The sequence below is a fragment of the Notolabrus celidotus genome, chromosome 8 (assembly GCF_009762535.1).
Source record: "Notolabrus celidotus isolate fNotCel1 chromosome 8, fNotCel1.pri, whole genome shotgun sequence".
NCBI lineage: Eukaryota > Metazoa > Chordata > Actinopteri > Labriformes > Labridae > Notolabrus > Notolabrus celidotus.
Genome location: NC_048279.1, coordinates 3,378,605 through 3,397,692, shown reverse-complemented (window position 1 = coordinate 3,397,692; position 19,088 = coordinate 3,378,605). Strand labels below are relative to the sequence as shown.

At 44.8% G+C, this 19,088-nt stretch overlaps 1 protein-coding gene across 6 annotated transcripts in view; it reads left to right on the top strand.

Moving 5' to 3' along the window:
• The first annotated feature begins 7,561 nt into the window (after positions 1–7,561).
• The window catches only part of pcdh10b (protocadherin 10b), a 29,793-nt gene continuing 18,266 nt past the window's right edge, over positions 7,562–19,088 (top strand). For 3 of the 6 annotated variants that reach the window (XM_034689234.1, XM_034689232.1, XM_034689230.1), the window contains exons 1-3: positions 7,580–10,413; positions 11,387–11,445; positions 11,559–11,665. In XM_034689234.1, the coding sequence (XP_034545125.1) occupies positions 8,065–10,413; positions 11,387–11,445; positions 11,559–11,665 (2,515 nt within the window). In that variant the 5' untranslated portion in view covers positions 7,580–8,064. Of the gene's footprint in view, positions 10,579–11,386; positions 11,446–11,558; positions 11,666–19,088 lie in introns of all 6 variants that reach the window. The other 3 variants (XM_034689231.1, XM_034689229.1, XM_034689233.1) reach the window with 3 other exon arrangements.

Sequence of the window (19,088 nt, the reverse complement as noted above, 5' to 3'; positions counted from 1 at the left end):
CATCACCACGACTAAATGAACGACTGATCTGAAGAACGTTTGATCTACGCTCAACCCAGGTACGGCTACACCACTGAGACAAACCAAACACAAGGACACCAACAGTTTACGGTCTTATGGGATCTGATTTCAGAAAAGAAGACTCATCAGCTGACTTCAAAGATAAAGTACAGAGTAACTAGAGCACTGATAGAAATGTAGAGGAGTCAAAAGGAGGATATTTGTCTTTAAATGGAGTCAAAGTTATAAGTTCCCCATAAAATAATACTCAAGTAAAATACAGATACTGAAAAACTGTACTTAAGTAGATTTACTTTGTTACTTTCCACGACTGTTAATAATAATATAACACTTTCTTTAGCACTTTGGGTACCCAGAAATGCGCTATACAAATCCTATCAATTAGTGTTATTATTACTTTTCAAAACAGGGTTACAACGTTCTTTACAAATGTTTTTTAAAATAAATAAAATTAAATAGAAAAAAAGAAAAGATACATTTGGGAATACAGTGATTAAAACGTTTTAAATTAAATAAAACATAATTTAAATTAAAACAGAACAGCACAGTTAACAACATAAGAGCCACAAAACAACATAAAAAAGAGAAGTACAAAATGTAGACCACGAAGGATAAAAAGGAATAAAACAAGCAAAAACAAACAACAATAGAATAAAAGGAAATCAGAGTAAGAGGAAGAATAAAATAATAAAATAAACCAAAGATAAGAGATTACAACGATCAAGAAATAAAAGATAAAAGATCCTGCCTTATACAGAACAAAAGCAGCGTATGGAGGATTCAAACACGCTCAGATATCATCTCCTGTAAAAGCCATAGACTGTATAGATAATGGACATATTATCCGTGATGTCACCCATCTGTTCCTGAGCACTGTTTTGAAGACGATCGTCGGCAGGAGCCATATTGGAAATGCTGAACTCAACCAAACTTAGTTTGAGCTTCCTCGCTAACAGCTATGTGTTCCCACCTGTCAGTCAAGTCAGTCATGTCCTTATTTGGGCAAAACTTGTAATCTTAATATCTTCTGAACCGTCGCGTTAGGAAAAAATTCACCCCCTGTACAGTGTGTGCTGATAGAGAAATGATCTATCCAGACTACACTTGTTTTTTGAACCAGACTGTAAACATGTTTATTTCTGCTGTAAAGATGGTCTTCTTTGAATGGGTGTGTATGTGGTTTCTGGTGTTTCTGCAGTCAGCCTCAAGCGGATTCTCGATGAACTGCAGTTTATAACACTTCCACATGGGCTTCATATTTTGAGACTGCAGGTTGCCGGTTGGTAAAAGCACATCAATAAAAATGTGATTTCAAAAGAGATTTAAAAGAAGATGAAGATCAATCTGGTCTCCTCAGGCAGGTTGATCCAGAGGGCCGCGCTCTAGCATTAAAGGCCTGCCTGCCTTTGGTCCTCAGTCTCGACTGTGGCATGGAGAGAAGACCCTCAGCTGAGGACCTCATGTTAAAACCGGGTACTTATTCAAAAATGATTGGAGACAGTTTAAGCAAAAACAGTTTGGGTCTCTAGAGCTCATTTCTGTCTTCATGAGGACTGTGCAGCTGAGTTTACATACAACTCACCTGTTTACAGCAGATTAAAGATTAAATAGAGGAAGGCTCATCATCTTAAAGGTGTTAGCAAGCAGACATTTGTTAACTAGCACTAAATGAGAAGCAGGGAATTACACAAGTGTTGAATTTCTAGTATCATGACAGCTTTTAATCTGGTGGTGGCGCTGGTTGTAGAATCAGCGGGTCAATATCAAGTTTTAAGGCGATCTATCCAAGGTATGTTGAGACAATCAGAAAGACCCAAGATAAGTCACCCAAGTCTCAGCCAATTTAACATCAGAGATATTTTCTGATCCTTTCTTCTCGTGTGGTATTAAAGTCTTTTTAATTTTATCATAGTGAAGTATATACATATCAGATCTTTATTGTTAGCCTGTGTCACACGCTCCTCTATCAGACAGTGTTTTTACCTCCATGTGTCTGCATGCTGTTTGTTTTCCCAAACGTCCACCCTCACCTGAAGTGTGTGTTTGTCCCCCCAGCACTGTTTCTACTTGTGTGTTAATTGATGGTGTTCCTGTTATACTAACAGTACCGACGCAGCGCTGGTTTCAGACGCGCTCCGGTCCCTGCAGCTCCACAACACTTGATGATTACAAGCTGTTCCTCTTGCTCTAATTATCTGATGGGTGGGATCGCTCTAGGGCATCTTTTTTTAAACGCGTCACTCTGGTTGTTTTTTTTTCTGTTTGCCCGCTGCATTGTGTGGAGAACCTTTGACGTGTGGAACAGCCATTATTTTTACCCAGCGAAAGGCTGCAATTACCACTTTGTGTGCTGTAATTTGAGCCCTAAAAATGAACAGAGAATAATTTTATGAGCATGTAAATCAGGGTGAGAGGGCTGCTGGATATCTGTGTGTGTGTGTGTGTGTGTGTGTGTGTGTGTGTGTGTGTGTGTGTGTGTGTGTGTGTGTGTGTGTGTGTGTGTGTGTCTGTTAGAGAGAGAGAGGGGTGGAGTCATGTGCATGGGGAGAGATGAGGGAGCTATAATCTTATTTGTGAAGTTAAATCAGTCATTGTTCATGACTGTGAATATGGTTTCTGTATCAGTGCTCAGTCTGGATTAGTGTTTAAGTTTGCACACACAGAGACCCTCCTAACACACACACACACACACACACACACACACACACACACACACACACACTGTACGTTCACTCTGGCTATCTGAGCAGACACTCATGCATGTTTGAGCGCACCACTGACTTGATGGGACCTGATTTAGAAAATCTCTTCTCCGAGTCGCTTCGTATTTCTCCTCCACTGGCCTATTGTGCAGCTCTGACAGTCAGCAGACAGTGCAGGTCATGTGTGTGTGCGTGTGTGTGAGAGTGTGTGTGTTTCACGCAGTGTGGGCCTACATGCAAGCTGACCTTCATGCCTGCACACAGAGTCCGTCCGGGTGGAGTTGTGAGACCACTCTGTACAGGTGTAGTGCTACTATCGTTCACTAGGGGGAGCACTTGACCTGCTCTCCTCCTCCTCACTCAGCTGAGCTCACTCTGAACACACAGATCTGCTGCTCTGGACGATGTCAGAGTCTGTCTGATGGAAAAGAACCAGAGGAGGATATTTATGGAAAGCAAAACATTAAGATTAAAGTCCAAAGCAATGCTCTGGACTGAACCCAGGTCCTCTAGTATATCTGGTGTTTGCAACACAACTCAGGTACGCTGGAGAAAAGATGTACACATACACGTAATAAAAATCAATAAAACATTATGATTTAAGGCAGGGGTTCCCAAACTGTTCAACCCGCGACCCCTAAAATATCAGTGCCAAAGACTCGCAACCCCCACTGTCCCTCAAAGTGATTTAATGTGTCTTCATTTAGCTGGTTTGCAGAAAATGACCCTACCTATATGAGCATGTGTCTGTGTTTCCTGTGCTGTTATGAATTAACCTGCTGCTACTGATGCTTTGATAATTCACTGTTCACTAACCCTAAACTTAGGAGTCATCTGGAGAAAAGAAAGGCAGAAAACTCATTATACTTTCTATTTTCAAGGTTTTATTTCAAGGTTGGCTACTATTTATGTTGATATTGTTTACTATAATGTAAAAAATGTACTATTTTTAAATAACATCAAAAAAAGAAAACTCGCGACCCCTCAAAGGGTCCCAACCCACACTTTTGGAACCCCTGATTTAGGGATCAGTCTGATAGTTGCAGAAATTCTAACACTGAAAACATCTCAAATAAAAATTGAAGGATGTAATACAGTGTTTTTTTCTATAGCAGCAACAATGACAGTGCAGAATGATGTTATTAAAAACACCAAAGCCCTGTGAAATGAAACTGCAGCATGTTGGGTTTAAAAACTGATCACAGCATTAAAGGACAAGGACACCCAAGGGGTCCCGACCCACAATTTGGGAACCCCTGATTTAAGGGACGTGGTACCCGTGTTGTAGATATTGTCTCAAGTAAAATCTTATTTATTAAAGCTTTTTGTGTGTTTTTAGTATTCTGATGTTGCACCATAGATTAGATATAGAGCAAAGTTTAAATGCACTAAAGATGCAAAAATAATCCACAGCAGCAGAAATCCGTGGGCTAAAAATGCAGAAATGTTTTAGGTAAAAGTGCAATATGCAGAAAAAGGAGAAGACATTTCTTTTGGTTGAAAAAACCCATTACTGGAAAGATGCTAGAAACAGGATGAGAAAGAACCCCCCTGAGGTTAGCCTGCAAGGTAACACTATAAATGAAATGTATTTGAAATAACATGCCACATTCAGCCATTCACACCACATCCATACACTAATGAAGAGGCTGCTATGTAAATCAGCCCATCAGTATTAATTACTCCCATCCCATACAAATCTTGGATTGTGAAGTGCCCTGCACCCCCACCCTTTTGCTTCTGAATGACTTTTCTGTGCTTCAAATATCTACACCTCAAAAATGTACATTACTGGCTGGACTAATGGCAGCAAAAAAACAAAAAGGCTGGCTCTACGGTGGAAATCACCACATTCTCTCTCAAGGTCTCAGTGGTTTAATATCTTAGTATCCTGAATAGGGTTGCAAAATTCAGGGAATTTTCAAAGTTGGAAACTTTCCATGGGAATAAACGGGAATAAACCAGGAATTTACTGAACTGAAGGTTGGCTCTTCATACTTAAATATAAATATAGGGGAAAATATATTTTCCATAATCCTAAATTAATACTAAAACCAACAGATTTCATGCAAGTACAGTTGAATATCTGCTATTAATCAATCACATGCACATAGCACACTGCTTACTGCAGGGCTATTGAGACCACGCCCCCTACATGCACTGTGCATTCCTCCATCACATGCACACATGATTTCTATTTTGGATGGATGTCTGCTTATAACAAAACAAATATTTATGCTTGGATATGATACCTCTTCATTAAATTACCCTCAATTCCCAGTTAATTCCCATTAAATCCCATTATTCCAATGGAAAATTTACAATCTGGAATATTTCCAAAATTCCTCAGCTTAACTTCCCATGGAAATTTACTGGAAACTTTCTGGAAATTTACCGGAAATTTCCCACCCCCCTCTGCAACCCTAATCTGGAAGCACTATCTCATCCTGGTCAACATCTATAAAATCCAAGAATATGTGTAACCTTATGAGTCACTGAGCATTATCACGGTACTTCACAGCCATTTCCTTTCCTTTTGTTGTTGTTCCTTTTATTTATATTCATATTATAAATGTTGTTATTATCACCATTTACTTCCTTTATCACTTGGAATACATATTCCCTATTGATCACATGGAGAACTATTTAATAGAGGTGAGGTGGGTGTCGCCATACCTTCTTTTATTTATTGTTTCTGTGTTTTGCTCTATGATATGCCTTGTCCTATCTCATACAGCTCATGTTTCATTGGGCTGCATATCTTTGAAAACAATAAAAATGTGATCGCACAAAACATTTCTCCCATCCTCACACCCATGGCACAGCACCGGGGACACTTCGGAACGTGGGATCGAACCCCCCCAAGTTCCGATTGAGAGACGAGTTCGCTTTACCACTGGACCACAGCTGCGCCTGTGTTTGTTGAACGTCTCTGTTCCGCCGTGCTCTCGTCTCTCCGGTTGCTTTGAGGACTGTTTCAGGTGTTTGGTGTCTCTCACAGATCAGGCGTCCACCCCGAGTGAAGCTTCACTGGTGAAATATGAAAACACAAGCACAGGCATGTTTCTGTTTTCACATTCGGCGCTCCTCTACACATTTCATATTCATATATTTAAAACGTGTCCTTGTCCTTTAATGCTGTGATCAGTTTTTAAACCCATCATGCTGCAGTTTCATTTCACAGGGCTTTCAAACAGGAGGGTCTGGTGTTTTTAATAACGGTGTTTATTATTCTGCACTGTCTTTGTTGCTGCTAGAAACACAACACTGAATTATTTCCTCTACTTTTTATGAGATGTTTTCAGTGTAACAATTCTGCAACTAGAATCAGACTCATCCCTAAATCAGGGGTTCCGAACGTGTGGGTCGGGACCCAATGAGGGGTCGTGAGATGTCCTCCAGAAAGTTTTTTTTTTTCTGAAAATAGTACATTTTTTACATTATAGTAAACAATATCAACAAAAATAGTAGCTAAACTTGAAATAAAACCTTGAAAATAGAAAATATAATGAGTTTTCTGCCTTTCTTTGTTTCCAGATGACTCCTAAGTTTAGTGTTAGTGAACAGTTAATTATCAAAAGCATCAGTGGCAGCAGGTTAATTCATAACAGCACAGGAAACACAGACACATGTTCATATAGGTAGGGTCATTTTCTGCAGACCAGCTAAATGAAGCCACATTAAATCACATTGAGGGACAGTGGGGATCTCAAGTCTTTGGCACCTATATATTTGGGGTCGCAGGCTGAAAAGTTTGGGAACCTCTGCACTAAATCAGGACAAATGAGCCAAAACTGATGTCAGGATGGGGTGTAAAATGATAGAAAAAAACCAACAACATTCTGTCTCTAGAAGTAAGTGAAATAAATCTATTAGTGGACATTTCTTACATCTTTTTGTCACATTTTTCCTCCTCAAGATACAAATGTACATACATGGAAGTTACATTTCAGTCTTATTTATTGATGAAGGAAGGGAGCCCCACAGGGGTCCTGCAGGTCCGCGGAGTTTAGTTTGTGGTCACCGTGGAATAATTCTTATAAACAGACTGTCTCATGAGTTAGTCCCTCTGTACACATCTTTATTCAGTGTATTTTGGGGGGTCATGAGAAGAATCCATAGGTCTCAGGAAAGTCCGATCGATCTGATTTGGTGCATCAAACCGTGCACACTTGAAATGACACTCCAGTTATTTGAGTAACCAGTCACTTGTGTTAAACATCACTTTAAAGATGATTTTGGTTCTTCATGTAAACCTGATTCTGGTTTCCCTCTCTGCCGCTAGGGGTCGTATGCGGTCCGCGGATGTGACTGAGCCGCTGCCTGTGTGTCTTCAAGTGTGAGTGTGCGTGTGTGTGTGTGTGTGTGTCTGCAGGAGAGTTAATAACGTTACTTCTGCTGGCTGTAATTATAGCGCACAGCCTTAAGAGCAGCGAATGATTCCTGCATACATATCACAACATTTGCATGTATTAACCCGGTTCGCCAAGCCGGTCCCGAGGCCCACGCGACCCGGCATCGAGTCAACAAGATCCAAAACCCCAACCTCCTAACTTTAATCACACGTTGGTTCATTACATGATGCCTTTTACAGGTGTGCAGTGTGATCAGGCTGCAGCAGCTGAGGGGTTAACGTCATAAATGTCCATTTCTCCCTCTGCTCTGGTGCGTCCGGGCTCACAGGGGGGAGAGAGAGAGACTCAGAGAGGCGGTGAGAGAGACAGGGGCCGAGCGGACAGTGACAGGCAACCCCGCCATCCAATCAGAAGAGAGCTCTCAGCTTGATTTACAGCCGCGGGGGCTGCGAAGGGGAGGTGCGATGCGGGAAAAAAGCAAACAGTTGAGTTTGGAGCGTCAGTGTGGAGTGGAGGAGAGCGCAGAGAGGGAGCAGGACGCCGGGAGGAGACACGTTCAAACTACCAGGACAAGAGTGAATGTGAGATCAGGAGCAGCACTGACAGAGCATGAAGCTGTTTTTTCTCTTATATGGATTATGATTTCCGTTTTTCCAACTCTTCACCGGGCTGCTTTCATCACTCCGGCGGCGCTGCGCCTCAGAGGAATGTGCGCAGCAGCTTCTCCGGGACGCATCTGAACACAGAGCGGAGCTAAGAGAGGAAAACATATTCAGCTCGATTCAAACTTCTTCACAATATCACATTGTTTCTGTTTTAATGGGACAGATTCCTCCGGACGCCTTGCGTATTTTTTGGAGACTTTTACGCATTTTGGAGACTTTTGCCTGCTGACTGAAATGGGTGATGGAAATTGACATTTTGTGCGTGAACAGAGGATAATAACTTAAAATCTTTTTTACCCAAGTGCACTTCTTTTTCCGGCGATGATTGTGCTTTTGCTCGCGCTGTGCATCGCGGATGGAGTGCTCTCTCAGATTCGCTACTCTGTGCCGGAGGAGGCAGACCATGGCACCTTGGTGGGGAATATCGCCGAGGACCTGGGACTGGACCTTACCAAACTGGCCTCACGCCGCTTCCAGGTGGTGCCCAGCTCTCGGACACCATACCTGGAGGTGAACCTGGAGAACGGAGTCCTGTTTGTTAACGAAAAGATCGACCGGGAGCAGATCTGCAAACAGAGCGCGACCTGTCAGCTTAATATGGAGGTGTTCCTGGAGAACCCGTTGGAGCTGTTTCGGGTGGAGATCGAGGTGGTGGACATAAACGACAACCCGCCCAGCTTCCCGGAGACCGACATCACGGTGGAGATCTCAGAGAGCGCCCTTCCGGGAACCCGCTTCCCCTTGGAGAGCGCATTCGACCCGGACGTGGGCTCTAACGCTTTACGCACGTACGATATCACCACCAACAACTACTTTTACCTGGATGTTCAGACCCAAACGGACGGAAACAAGTTCGCGGAGCTGGTGCTGGAGAAACCCCTGGACCGGGAGCAGCAGGCGGCGCACAGGTACGTGCTGACCGCGGTGGATGGCGGTCAGCCTCCCCGAACCGGCACCGCGCTGCTGGTGGTGAAAGTGCTGGACTCGAACGATAATGTGCCGGTCTTCGACCAGCCGGTCTACACAGTGAGCCTCTCTGAGAACGCGCCGGTGGGCACACTGGTCATCCAGCTGAACGCCACCGACATGGATGAGGGATTAAACGGGGAGATTGTTTACTCGTTCAGCAACCACATCTCCAGCCGCGTAAAGGATCTGTTCAGCATAGACCCGCGCACCGGGCGCATCGAGGTGCGCGGGGAGGTGGACTTTGAGGAGAGCAGCCTTTACCAGATCTTTGTCCAGGCCAAAGATCTGGGTCCGAACGCCGTGCCTGCGCACTGCAAAGTGCTGGTGAAAGTCAGCGACGTTAACGACAACGCGCCCGAGATTACCTTCAGCACCGTCACCGAGTCCGTGAGCGAGAAGGCGGCTCCGGGGACCGTAATTGCGCTGCTGAGTGTGACGGACCGGGACGCAGAGGAGAACGGACAGGTCCATGTTGAAATCCTCGGAGACGTTCCTTTCAAATTAAAAACCTCCTTCAGGAACTATTTCACCATCGTGACGGACGGGCCGTTAAACCGGGAGCAGGCGGACTCCTACTCCGTCACGGTGGTCGCGCGGGATAAAGGGACACCTTCTCTGGCTGCCAGTAAATCCATCCGGGTCCAGGTGTCTGATGAAAACGACAATGCGCCCACATTCACTCAGCCCATCTATGATGTGTATGTGACAGAGAACAACGTGCCAGGGGCGTACATACACGCAGTGACGGCCCTGGACCCGGACGTGGGCCCCAACTCTCTCATCAGCTACTCCATCTTAGAGTGTGACATCCAGGGTATGTCTGTGAAGACCTACGTGTCCATCAACGAGGAGACGGGCTACCTGTACGCCCTGCGCTCCTTTGACTATGAGCAGCTGAAGGACTTCACCTTCATGGTCCAGGCCAAAGACTCGGGCACCCCAGAGCTCTCCTCCAACGCTACAGTCAAAGTCATCATTGTGGACCAGAATGATAACGCCCCCCTGGTGCTGGCTCCCCTGGGGAAAAATGGCACAGCCAAGGAGCCCCTGCCCCGCTCAGCTGAGCCAGGCTACCTGGTGACCCGCATTGTAGCCATGGATGCAGATGATGGAGAGAATGCCCGGCTGTCATACAGCATCCAGAGGGGCAATGAGAACGGGATGTTCAGGATGGACTGGAGGACAGGTGAGCTGCGGACTGCCAGGCGGGTGTCAGTGAAGAGAGACCCCCACCAACTGTACGACCTTCTGATTGAGGTGAGAGACCATGGACAGCCGCCCCTGTCCTCCAGCGCCAGCGTCCTGGTGGTGCTGGTGGACAGCGTGGCAGAGGGCCGGGGCGGAGGGGAGCGAGGAGGCGCCGCCAAGGCCAAAGAGGGAACCCTCGACCTGACCCTCATCCTCATCATCGCCCTGGGCTCTGTCTCCTTCATCTTCCTGCTGGTGATGATTGTGCTGGCCGTGCGCTGCCAGAAGGATAAGAAGCTGAACATTTACACCTGCCTGACTAGTGACTGTTGCCTGAGCTGCAGCGCCTGCTGCTCCCGGCAGGGCCGCGCCCGCAAGAAAAAGCTCAGCAAGTCGGATATCATGCTGGTGCAGAGCGCGGGTAACGTCAGCGGGGCTGGGACAGCTCAGGTCCCCGTGGAGGAGTCAGGGAGCTTCGGCTCCCACCACCAAAACCAGAACTATTGCTACCAGGTATGTCTGACTCCAGAGTCTGCCAAAACCGACCTCATGTTCCTAAAGCCGTGTAGTCCGTCTAGGAGCACAGACACGGATCACAACCCCTGCGGGGCCATAGTGACAGGGTACACAGACCAGCAGCCTGACATCATATCAAACGGCAGCATTTTATCGAATGAGGTAAGAGTCCCTCTCGTACCTACAGTGTAATTCCCTCCATCCAGAGACCCTCAGCATGTCTGAATCCTGATCATACTTAGGGCCCCCCCTCAGACCCTGGAAGCCTGCCTGTTTGATCTGGTTTAAAGACATCCCTACATTCATACAGGAGCCATTTCCATCCCTAAACTCTTCTCCCTCCGCTCAGTGGCATGCAGGTCGACTACAGAATGCTGCAGCCGTCTGCAGGGGAGGGGGCTTAAAAGCAAACACAATGATGAGGCGAGCGGTGCTGACATGTTTCCTGCAGCTCCTCGGGGGGTCGGCCTCAGACAGCAGAGATTGCATGTTTATGTTCTGCTCCGTCTTTGAAATGTAAAAAATCAGAATAAGAGGAGAGTAGGAGGACGATGTACGGCGGCTCAGAGGCTGCTGGTTGCTGTGGGTGTGTGCATCCATCCATGTGTGTGTGTGTGTGTGTGTGTGTGTGTGTGTGTGTGTGTGTGTGTTTATGACAGACAGTCCCGGGGGGATGGGTCTGTTCACATTAAGCATACCCCTCACATTGTTGCTGAGTTGCAGTATGACAGAGATGTGTGACTCTGCTGTTACTTCATCCTGCACCTTGGTAACATGTCTGTGAACATTCCCCTCCTCCCCCCCCTGCCTCCCGTCCTGTGGGGGAGACAGAAAACCTCCCCAAACACAGAGATCCTGGCTGACATGTGTGATGGACAGCTGACACGAGCATGAAGCTGTGTGTCTGTTTTCTCTCTGGTGTCATCGTGTGTCACTGGAGCGACTCTCAAAGCGTCTCGTTCTCTTTCAGACCAAACACCAGCGAGCCGAGCTCAGCTACCTGGTGGACCGGCCGAGACGTGTCAACAGGTAAACCCTCCACTCTTCTGTGTGATGGATTCAGATTTTTCTCTCCAGAACAATCCCAAACATGAATATGCTTGGTATCTCTGTGACATCATCTGTGCTTCCTTCTCTTTCAGCTCGGCGTTCCAGGAGGCCGACCTGGTCAGCTCCAAAGACAGCGGCCACGGCGACAGCGAGCAGGGAGACAGCGACCATGACGCCACCAACCGAGGCCACTCCTCCGGTAAGAGCTGAGCCGCCTCTCTAACTGCTGAGTGTGTCTGACAGGTCGGTCTGCAGGTTGGAGAGGGCAGCTCGAGGCCTCTCCTGCAGGATCTGACGATGAGCATCAGGAGCTGAGACGCGCACGGAGCTTTCATGCTCAGTTGTGGCTCGTTGTGTTTGTTGGGAAATGAAAGCTGGTTTTAATAACATCCATCACTGCTGGAGTCACCTGAGGCCTCTCAGTGTGTCCAACAATCAGTGTTTGTGCTGATGCTGCTCTACTTTTACATCCTGGCTTCTCTCCGGTGACTCTGTGGCGTTTTGATTTGCTGCTCGACCTCAAAATGAAAAAAAAAAAACAAAGCAGATAAAAGGCTCCGGACGGCTCGCCCCGGACAGGAACATGTCTCTTTATATTTGTTTCTGTCTCCTCTGACACGAGAGGGTGGATGTTGGCGTGCAGAGAGCCGGCCTCGCTGCTGTTGTGTGTAAATATGTGTCGGTGTTGTGGAGGCCCCGGCTCTCCGCGAGCTCGGCAACTCGGAGCTGGAGACCACTCGGGTAGACGTGAGGGGCGTTTTAATGAGGCAGCGCTCGCTCCGGAGAGCTGGGAAGCGGACCAAATAGGTTGTGGTCGTAGAAAACAAAACAGGCAATTCATTCGTTCATTAATTTAATTAATGCATTCATTCAGGCAGTTACTCCGTGCACCCCCCCCTCCACTCTGAGCACATTCCTCCACACCCATCCTTTTCTTTTTTAATCTGCCTGTCCTGAAGGAACCATCAGCGCCCTCACAATGGGGCCCCGCTGAGTTATGAATGCTGGTTTTATGTCTTCATTCAGAGCCGCTCTCTCTGTGGTGCCTGTCATCACGTCTGCTCGGGGCCTCATCGTGCCAAACTGAGCCCCCCCCTCCACCCCTCCGTCAGTGTCAGGGCCCTGTACGGGTCAGGGTGAGCTCCGTAAACAGAACAGAGCGAGCTGACACCACAGACTCGGTCTGAGCTGTAACGAGCTCCGAGTCGGACCTCCACTGATCCTTCATTCTCACCGCTGTGGGAGGTTTTCAGTCCGACCACGGACTCATAGTGAACTCTGCCAGACGGAGTTCAGATCCTGACGTGAACACTCACATTTCAAAAGAAGATCAGTCCGCTTTTTATACCTGAGGATCTATAAAAAGACTGATTTAAATGTGTGATTTAAACACAAACAGCTGAAGAAGACGAGTTAAACTCAGGGATGAATGTTTACAGTGATCAAAAATACAGACTCTGATATCTGCAGAGAGCTGAGGCCTCTTTCTACCTCCATGGTGCTGTATGTGTGTGTGTGTGTGTGTGTGTGTGTGTATGTGTGTGTGTCTGTCTCTCTTGTGGAGTGATGCTACAGTGCAGTGTTACAGTGGTGTGCTGACCTGCAGGGGGCGGCCCTGATTTGTCCACAGAGGATGATTTCTGTATTATCCTGTTATAACTGATTTAAAATGAGAGCATCATCAATCGAGCTAAACTAACAGGACTTTCATTAAAGTCATACTGCGGGCATCTCTGCCTCTGTTGATAGAACTCTGTATATATACAGTATATAGGCCAGAGCCCACGCTCTAAACGTACACTGCTGTTAAGAGCTTCGGCGAGTGCAGGCTTTGTGGAGGCAAATAACTGAAGAAACAACCCAGAGAGCATTCACCAGGATTTTAACGTCCACATTTAAAATCTAATTTAAACATCTCAAATAAGGTGGTGACGTCAACATGTCAGAAACTTGATATGTTTCATGATTTTGATGAATTAAAAGGGAATCAAAATGATTATTATGTGATTTTCTAGTGGTAGTTTAAATCTGGATTTAGCAAAGACGTGATTTATTCTTGTGGAAAACACAACCTCTCACTCGATGAGCTGTGTGATGTTAACAACAGGGTTTGGAGACGTCACAGAGACGGCACTTTTACACTTTGTGTGTGTGCTGTATGCAGCGGTACGTAGGCCCTGCAGCTCAGACTGGGGGTTGAACACAGACCTCTGAGGATGCAGATCATACTCTCTGTGTTTTTACATCTTGATCCATTCAGCAGTTAAATGTTTCTGATACAATTTAAGAATCACAGTGAACATACACTACCAGTCAAAAGTTTGGAAACACCTTCTCATTCAAGGGTCTGTATTTATTTTAATTATTTGAAACACTGTAGTGTTACCACTGTGGTATTCTCTCAGTCTGCTTCATGAAGTGGTCTCCTGGAATGGTTTCTAATGAACATGAGCCTTGTCAAGAGTTCATTTTTAGAATGACTTGCCTTCTTAATGTGTTTGAGACCATCAGTTGTGTTGTTCAGAGGTAGGGTTAGTACACAATGGATAGCCCTATTTGACTACTGTTGTAATCCAGATTATGGCTAAACCAGATTATTTAATTTTTTTTATTTCAGTATTAATCTACAATGTTGACAATAATTACAATAAATAAAAACCATTGAATGAGAGAAACGCTCAGTGGGAACAGCCATGAATGCACAGGCAGACCACTCCTGTAGCAGAGTTTACTCATACAGCCAGGTCTCAGTAGATTCCTCCACAGATTTTAACATATTCAGGGTCACTAATTTAGCAGTCGGAGCAGAAAAACCTAAAAGCTTTTCTTTACAATCCGGGCCAGACTGTGTGAATTAAAATTACAGCTCTTTATGCAGAGAGCAAAGGCTGTTTTTATTCTTCCTTTAAGCTCTGGAAAATAAACAAGCAGGTCAGAGTGTAACACAGAATGGATTTGTTAACTGTATAAATCAAAGTTAGAGAGCAGCTCGGATCTGAACCAGAGGAGCCGAAAGAGATGTCACATGATCATCAGACAAATACAGTTAATAAAGATGCTCAGATTAAGAGCCTGCAGGGGAAAACAACTGCTATAACTCAAGCTGGTTGTCCTGCATCGTCCACCGTCGCAAGTCTTTATGATGAGGCCATGCTGATCCTGCTGTCCTCTTATTCATGTAACTTTATTAATGTGAAATACGCTGGAAGCTTCAGTCTTTGTTCTGTGACGTGTTCACAGACCATTTTTGGCTTTCTGTCCCCAGAGTGCATCTTGAAATGAGTGGTAAGAGTTTCAGGTCCTCTGCAGCTCTGACTCTGCTGCAGGAGGACGGGTCTGAGGAGCTGGTCTCTGAATGTTTTTAAGAGCAGGTTGAAGGAGGATGCATCGGGCTGTAGATGACTGATGCTGTTCTGTCATGTGATCCAGTGTGTTTGAAATGACGTGTTTGTGACTTTGTTAAAACTAGGGATGGGCATTTCAAGCCAAAATACTATTCGATAATCATTGGCATCTATTCGACAATTATTCGAATAATCCCTCCCACACACACACCACACACACACACACACACTTGTCCCATTAACAGCCCGTTTGTGTGGCAGTCTCATTAACCAGCAGTAGGACGAGGTGCTGCTAGTAGCGGGCACTGACAGAGTCTGTCTCGATCTTTATGTCGGTGTTTCTGTGACGCAGCATTTCATGTGTGTTTACATTTTTACAGTCATGCTCAGTCTCTGGAAATATGTGTGTAGTAGTGGGAGATTCAGATTCAGAAATCACAGCGACTGTCGCTGATGTTTTCTTCTTCTTTTGCTATTTAATGCAGTTAGCATTCTTCTTCTTCTGTTACTTAATGCGGTTAGCAAACAGCTTTAACACGCTCTATAGCCACCATCTGGAGGGAATACTGTATTACAATCATAGACTGTATATATAATGGACAGCGTGGCTCCGCCTTTTCCCATTGTATGGTTTTGAAGCCAAAATATCCCGTTCCAGAACGCTGTCATCTTCTTCATTTTCTGCAGCCAGAGTCTCCGCAGCAGGGAATTTGTGTGTTTCCATAGTAACAAGCTCCGCCCTACAATGTACCGTCCCGAGGTCCTATGGAATTTCTCTCTGCAGCAGCTGTCAATCAAAGGAAACCCAGATTTAAAACCCCGTTTTTTAACATCTAATAACTAACAAAGAAGAAAATTATCAGAGAAAGGAGGCCTTAGACACAAAACAGTCAAATAATAAAACATTTTGACCTATACTGCAGCCAGCCACTAGGGGGGGGCAGTTTTTGTGGCGGCCTCACTTCAAGCCAAGCGATATGATGTCCATTTTATATACAGTCTATGATTACAACCAGGCACAGTTAAAACGATGAAAAATTTTACTTTTAACATGAGAAAATATTCAAAGTAACTCTTCGTTTTTTACAAAGTGAATGAATATTTGAATATTGGATAATCATTGCCGATCTATAGTTAAAACGTACTGCTGCTAACCTCGGCCCGGACACTCTTTTAAAAGAGATCTTTAATTTCAGTGAAGCTTTCCTGCTTAAATCTATTTAAACAAATGAATGAATAAATAAATAATACCTGTTTTCATTCAGAACGATCAAAGATAATAATAAGAGCATCCCATAGTAATCAGTTTATGATAATCTGCATGAGTCTCTTTGGGAAGGAAACACCTGCAAAAGTGACTCTTGTTTGAGGATATGCTTAGTATTTTTAGCAGGGGTGTTTAATTACCACAACAGGTAACAAAGGTGTTTGTGTTGCCGGGGTAACACAGTAAGGACGTGATGACATCGTCCGTTGAGTGAAATCACAGGGTGCAAGAGACGGAGGAGTTTTATCAGGGACATCATTTTTTCAACGTTTCTCTGAAACAAGCGACCGGGGATCGAACATCTGTGTGTGTGTGTGTGTGTGTGTGTGTGTGTGTGTGTGTGTGTGTGTGTGTGATATCAGAGGAAGTGATGATGAAGTACAATCAGACAGACTGTGAATGAGAGGAGATCTCAGAGTTCAAAGTTCACCGCTGCTTCACTCTGAGGAAACATTCATAGTCCTACAGCCGGCTTCTCTCGTCCTATTTCTGGTGTGTTGGCATTTCACACACTCTGACACACAGTCTGAGTCTGAGTGTGTGTGTGTGTGTGTGTGTGTGTCCAGACTGAGTCTCCGTGTTACAGTAACTCTGCTGCAGAGCTCAGAGCCTCTGAACAGATTATTTACTGCGCATTAAGTCTTTGTTTGATCAGGATAATTGATAGCTTAGCTTAGCATCCCTGCTTGATGATGATAGAAAAACAAAGAGTTTGCTGAGTTTTTGAGGCCGTCGTTATTCACTTAACCTGAGTCCTTGTTTCATAATGTTTGAGCTAAACTGGAGCCCATCACAGTGTGGTGTTAGCTCTCTCTCTCTCTCTCTCTCTCTCTCTCTCTCTCTCTCTCTCTCTCTCTCTCTCTCTCTCTGTGTGTGTGTGTGTGTGTGTGTTCAGGGACATATGAAGGAGCATGTTGGTTTTTATCTGAGTGAGTTTGTTGAGCATTAAATGAAAGCGTTAGCTATAAACTCTGGCTCATAAACTCTGAGATCAGGTTCTGACTCTGCTCTGCGATCCGTCCTCTGGCTCTTTGTTTCTCGCTCAGTTTGTGGGTCTGTGGTTTTGTTTTTTGTGTTTCTGTGGACTACACACACCTGCATACTCTCTCTCACAGATCCCTGCTCTTTTATTCTGCTGCTGCTGCTGCTGCTGCCGGCTGCCTCGTCCTGCCAACATTTTCTGCTGCTTCAGGGCTCTCTGCTCGCGCGTTTCCTGATCAAAGAGGAGCTGAAAGAGTCACAAAGCGGCAGAAATCACCTGTGACGAACACGTGAACGGGATTAAGAATCCCACGGATACATTAATTTTTTTGATTTTACAGCAATTTCACTAAATAAGGAGAGTGACGTCGTTCCATCGGGACTGGTCTGGATCAGTTTGGATCTAAAATGTGGAACAGAGTCGTCGCTGTTCGGTTCAGAGCGAAGATTATTTCAGTCTTTGGTGCAAAGTGACAGAGTGTGTGTGTGTGTGTGTGGGGGGGGGGGGTGTTAGAGAGAGAGAGATGAAGAAAGAGAGAGACAGATTTGCAGTAAAGGTCAAAAGCAGAAACCACATGAGCAAATCTGTCACATTATGAACCATTAGACGCCACAGACTGCAGAGTGTGTGTGTGTGTGTGTGTGTGTGCGTGTGTGTGTGTGTGCGGATGAAAGAGATGAGAATAGAATATTCTGCAGATTGAGGGCTGTGAGGAGAGTTTTGTGGTATTTTAACATTTTAAACTTTAAAAACTGTAAAAACAGAAACACAGATCTGTGCCTGTTTATTTATTTCATGACGCTCTTTCTTCAACTGCTCGGTGAAATATTAGAATCATAATGTGTCTGAAGAGCTGAGAGGTAAAGAGGGAATGATAAGATCTTATTCTGCAAAAAAAATCTCCTTACACTAAATCTGTGAGGAACAAACAAATCTGCAGAATACAGGAACATGAACACGGTATTACACTTGTTCATTTTTTGACTGTCATGTCCCCCGCTGTTTATTCTACGTCTTCTCTAATATCTTTGTTTTTATAAAATGTAAAACAGCTCACAGATTTTCCTGGACTTTTGGAATCAAAATATATCACAGATAATAAAAAACATGGAAACTCAAGCCCTTAAAATCAAAGTGAACAGATATGTACACAGATGTTCAAGGACATTTATCAAAATTAGAACTGCAAACTATGGTTTGTGTCCAGTAGCTGCATCTCTTTCAACTGATCTGAAGCCAGTTAATGCGAGGCCTCTGTGCTACATAGTTTAGTTTGTTTATTTAAAGGACAATGTGCACTTACATTAAATGTTTGCAATAAACAAGGAGATTGGTGCACCAGATTTAGCTAAAAGCTACTTTCCATCTGTAGTCCATTGCTACTGGTTAATAGGTTGGGTGTAATTGGCTACCAAATTGGGAGAAGGGGGATAAAATCTGATACAAATTTATGAAGAAGGAAATGTGGGAATGTAGGGCCTAATTTAAAAAATATCTTAGAAATGTGGGAACATAGGCACACTTCCCAGATGGGTCAAATATGTAAACATATGCATGTGTGTTCCTCTGGAGGATGCTCCGGGACTCTGTGGTTTTTAATCTGTCCAGGAAGGAGACGACTTAAAGTCCCGGGTCAGAGGAGTGTGTCTCTCCCTCTCCAGAGGATCCTATCTGAGATATTTCTACCTCTTTATCTTAAACTTTAAGATGCTCTCCCTTTTAAATCCTTTTTTAAATGTTGGATTGTAAACACTTGATGAGAGCTCACCCCCTCATTTCCCTTAACGATTATACTGTTTCCTTGTTTTTATAAAATGTAAAACTGAGCACACAGATTTTCCTGGACCTTTGGAAATTAAAATATATAAAAGATAAAAAACAAACAAACTGAAGCCTTTAAAAACAAAGGGAGCAGATATTTAAACATATGCATGTGTGTTCCCCTGGAGGATGCTCCGGGACTCTGTGGTCTTTAATCTGTCCAGGAAGGAGACGGCTTAAAGTCCCGGGTCAGAGGAGTATGTCTCTC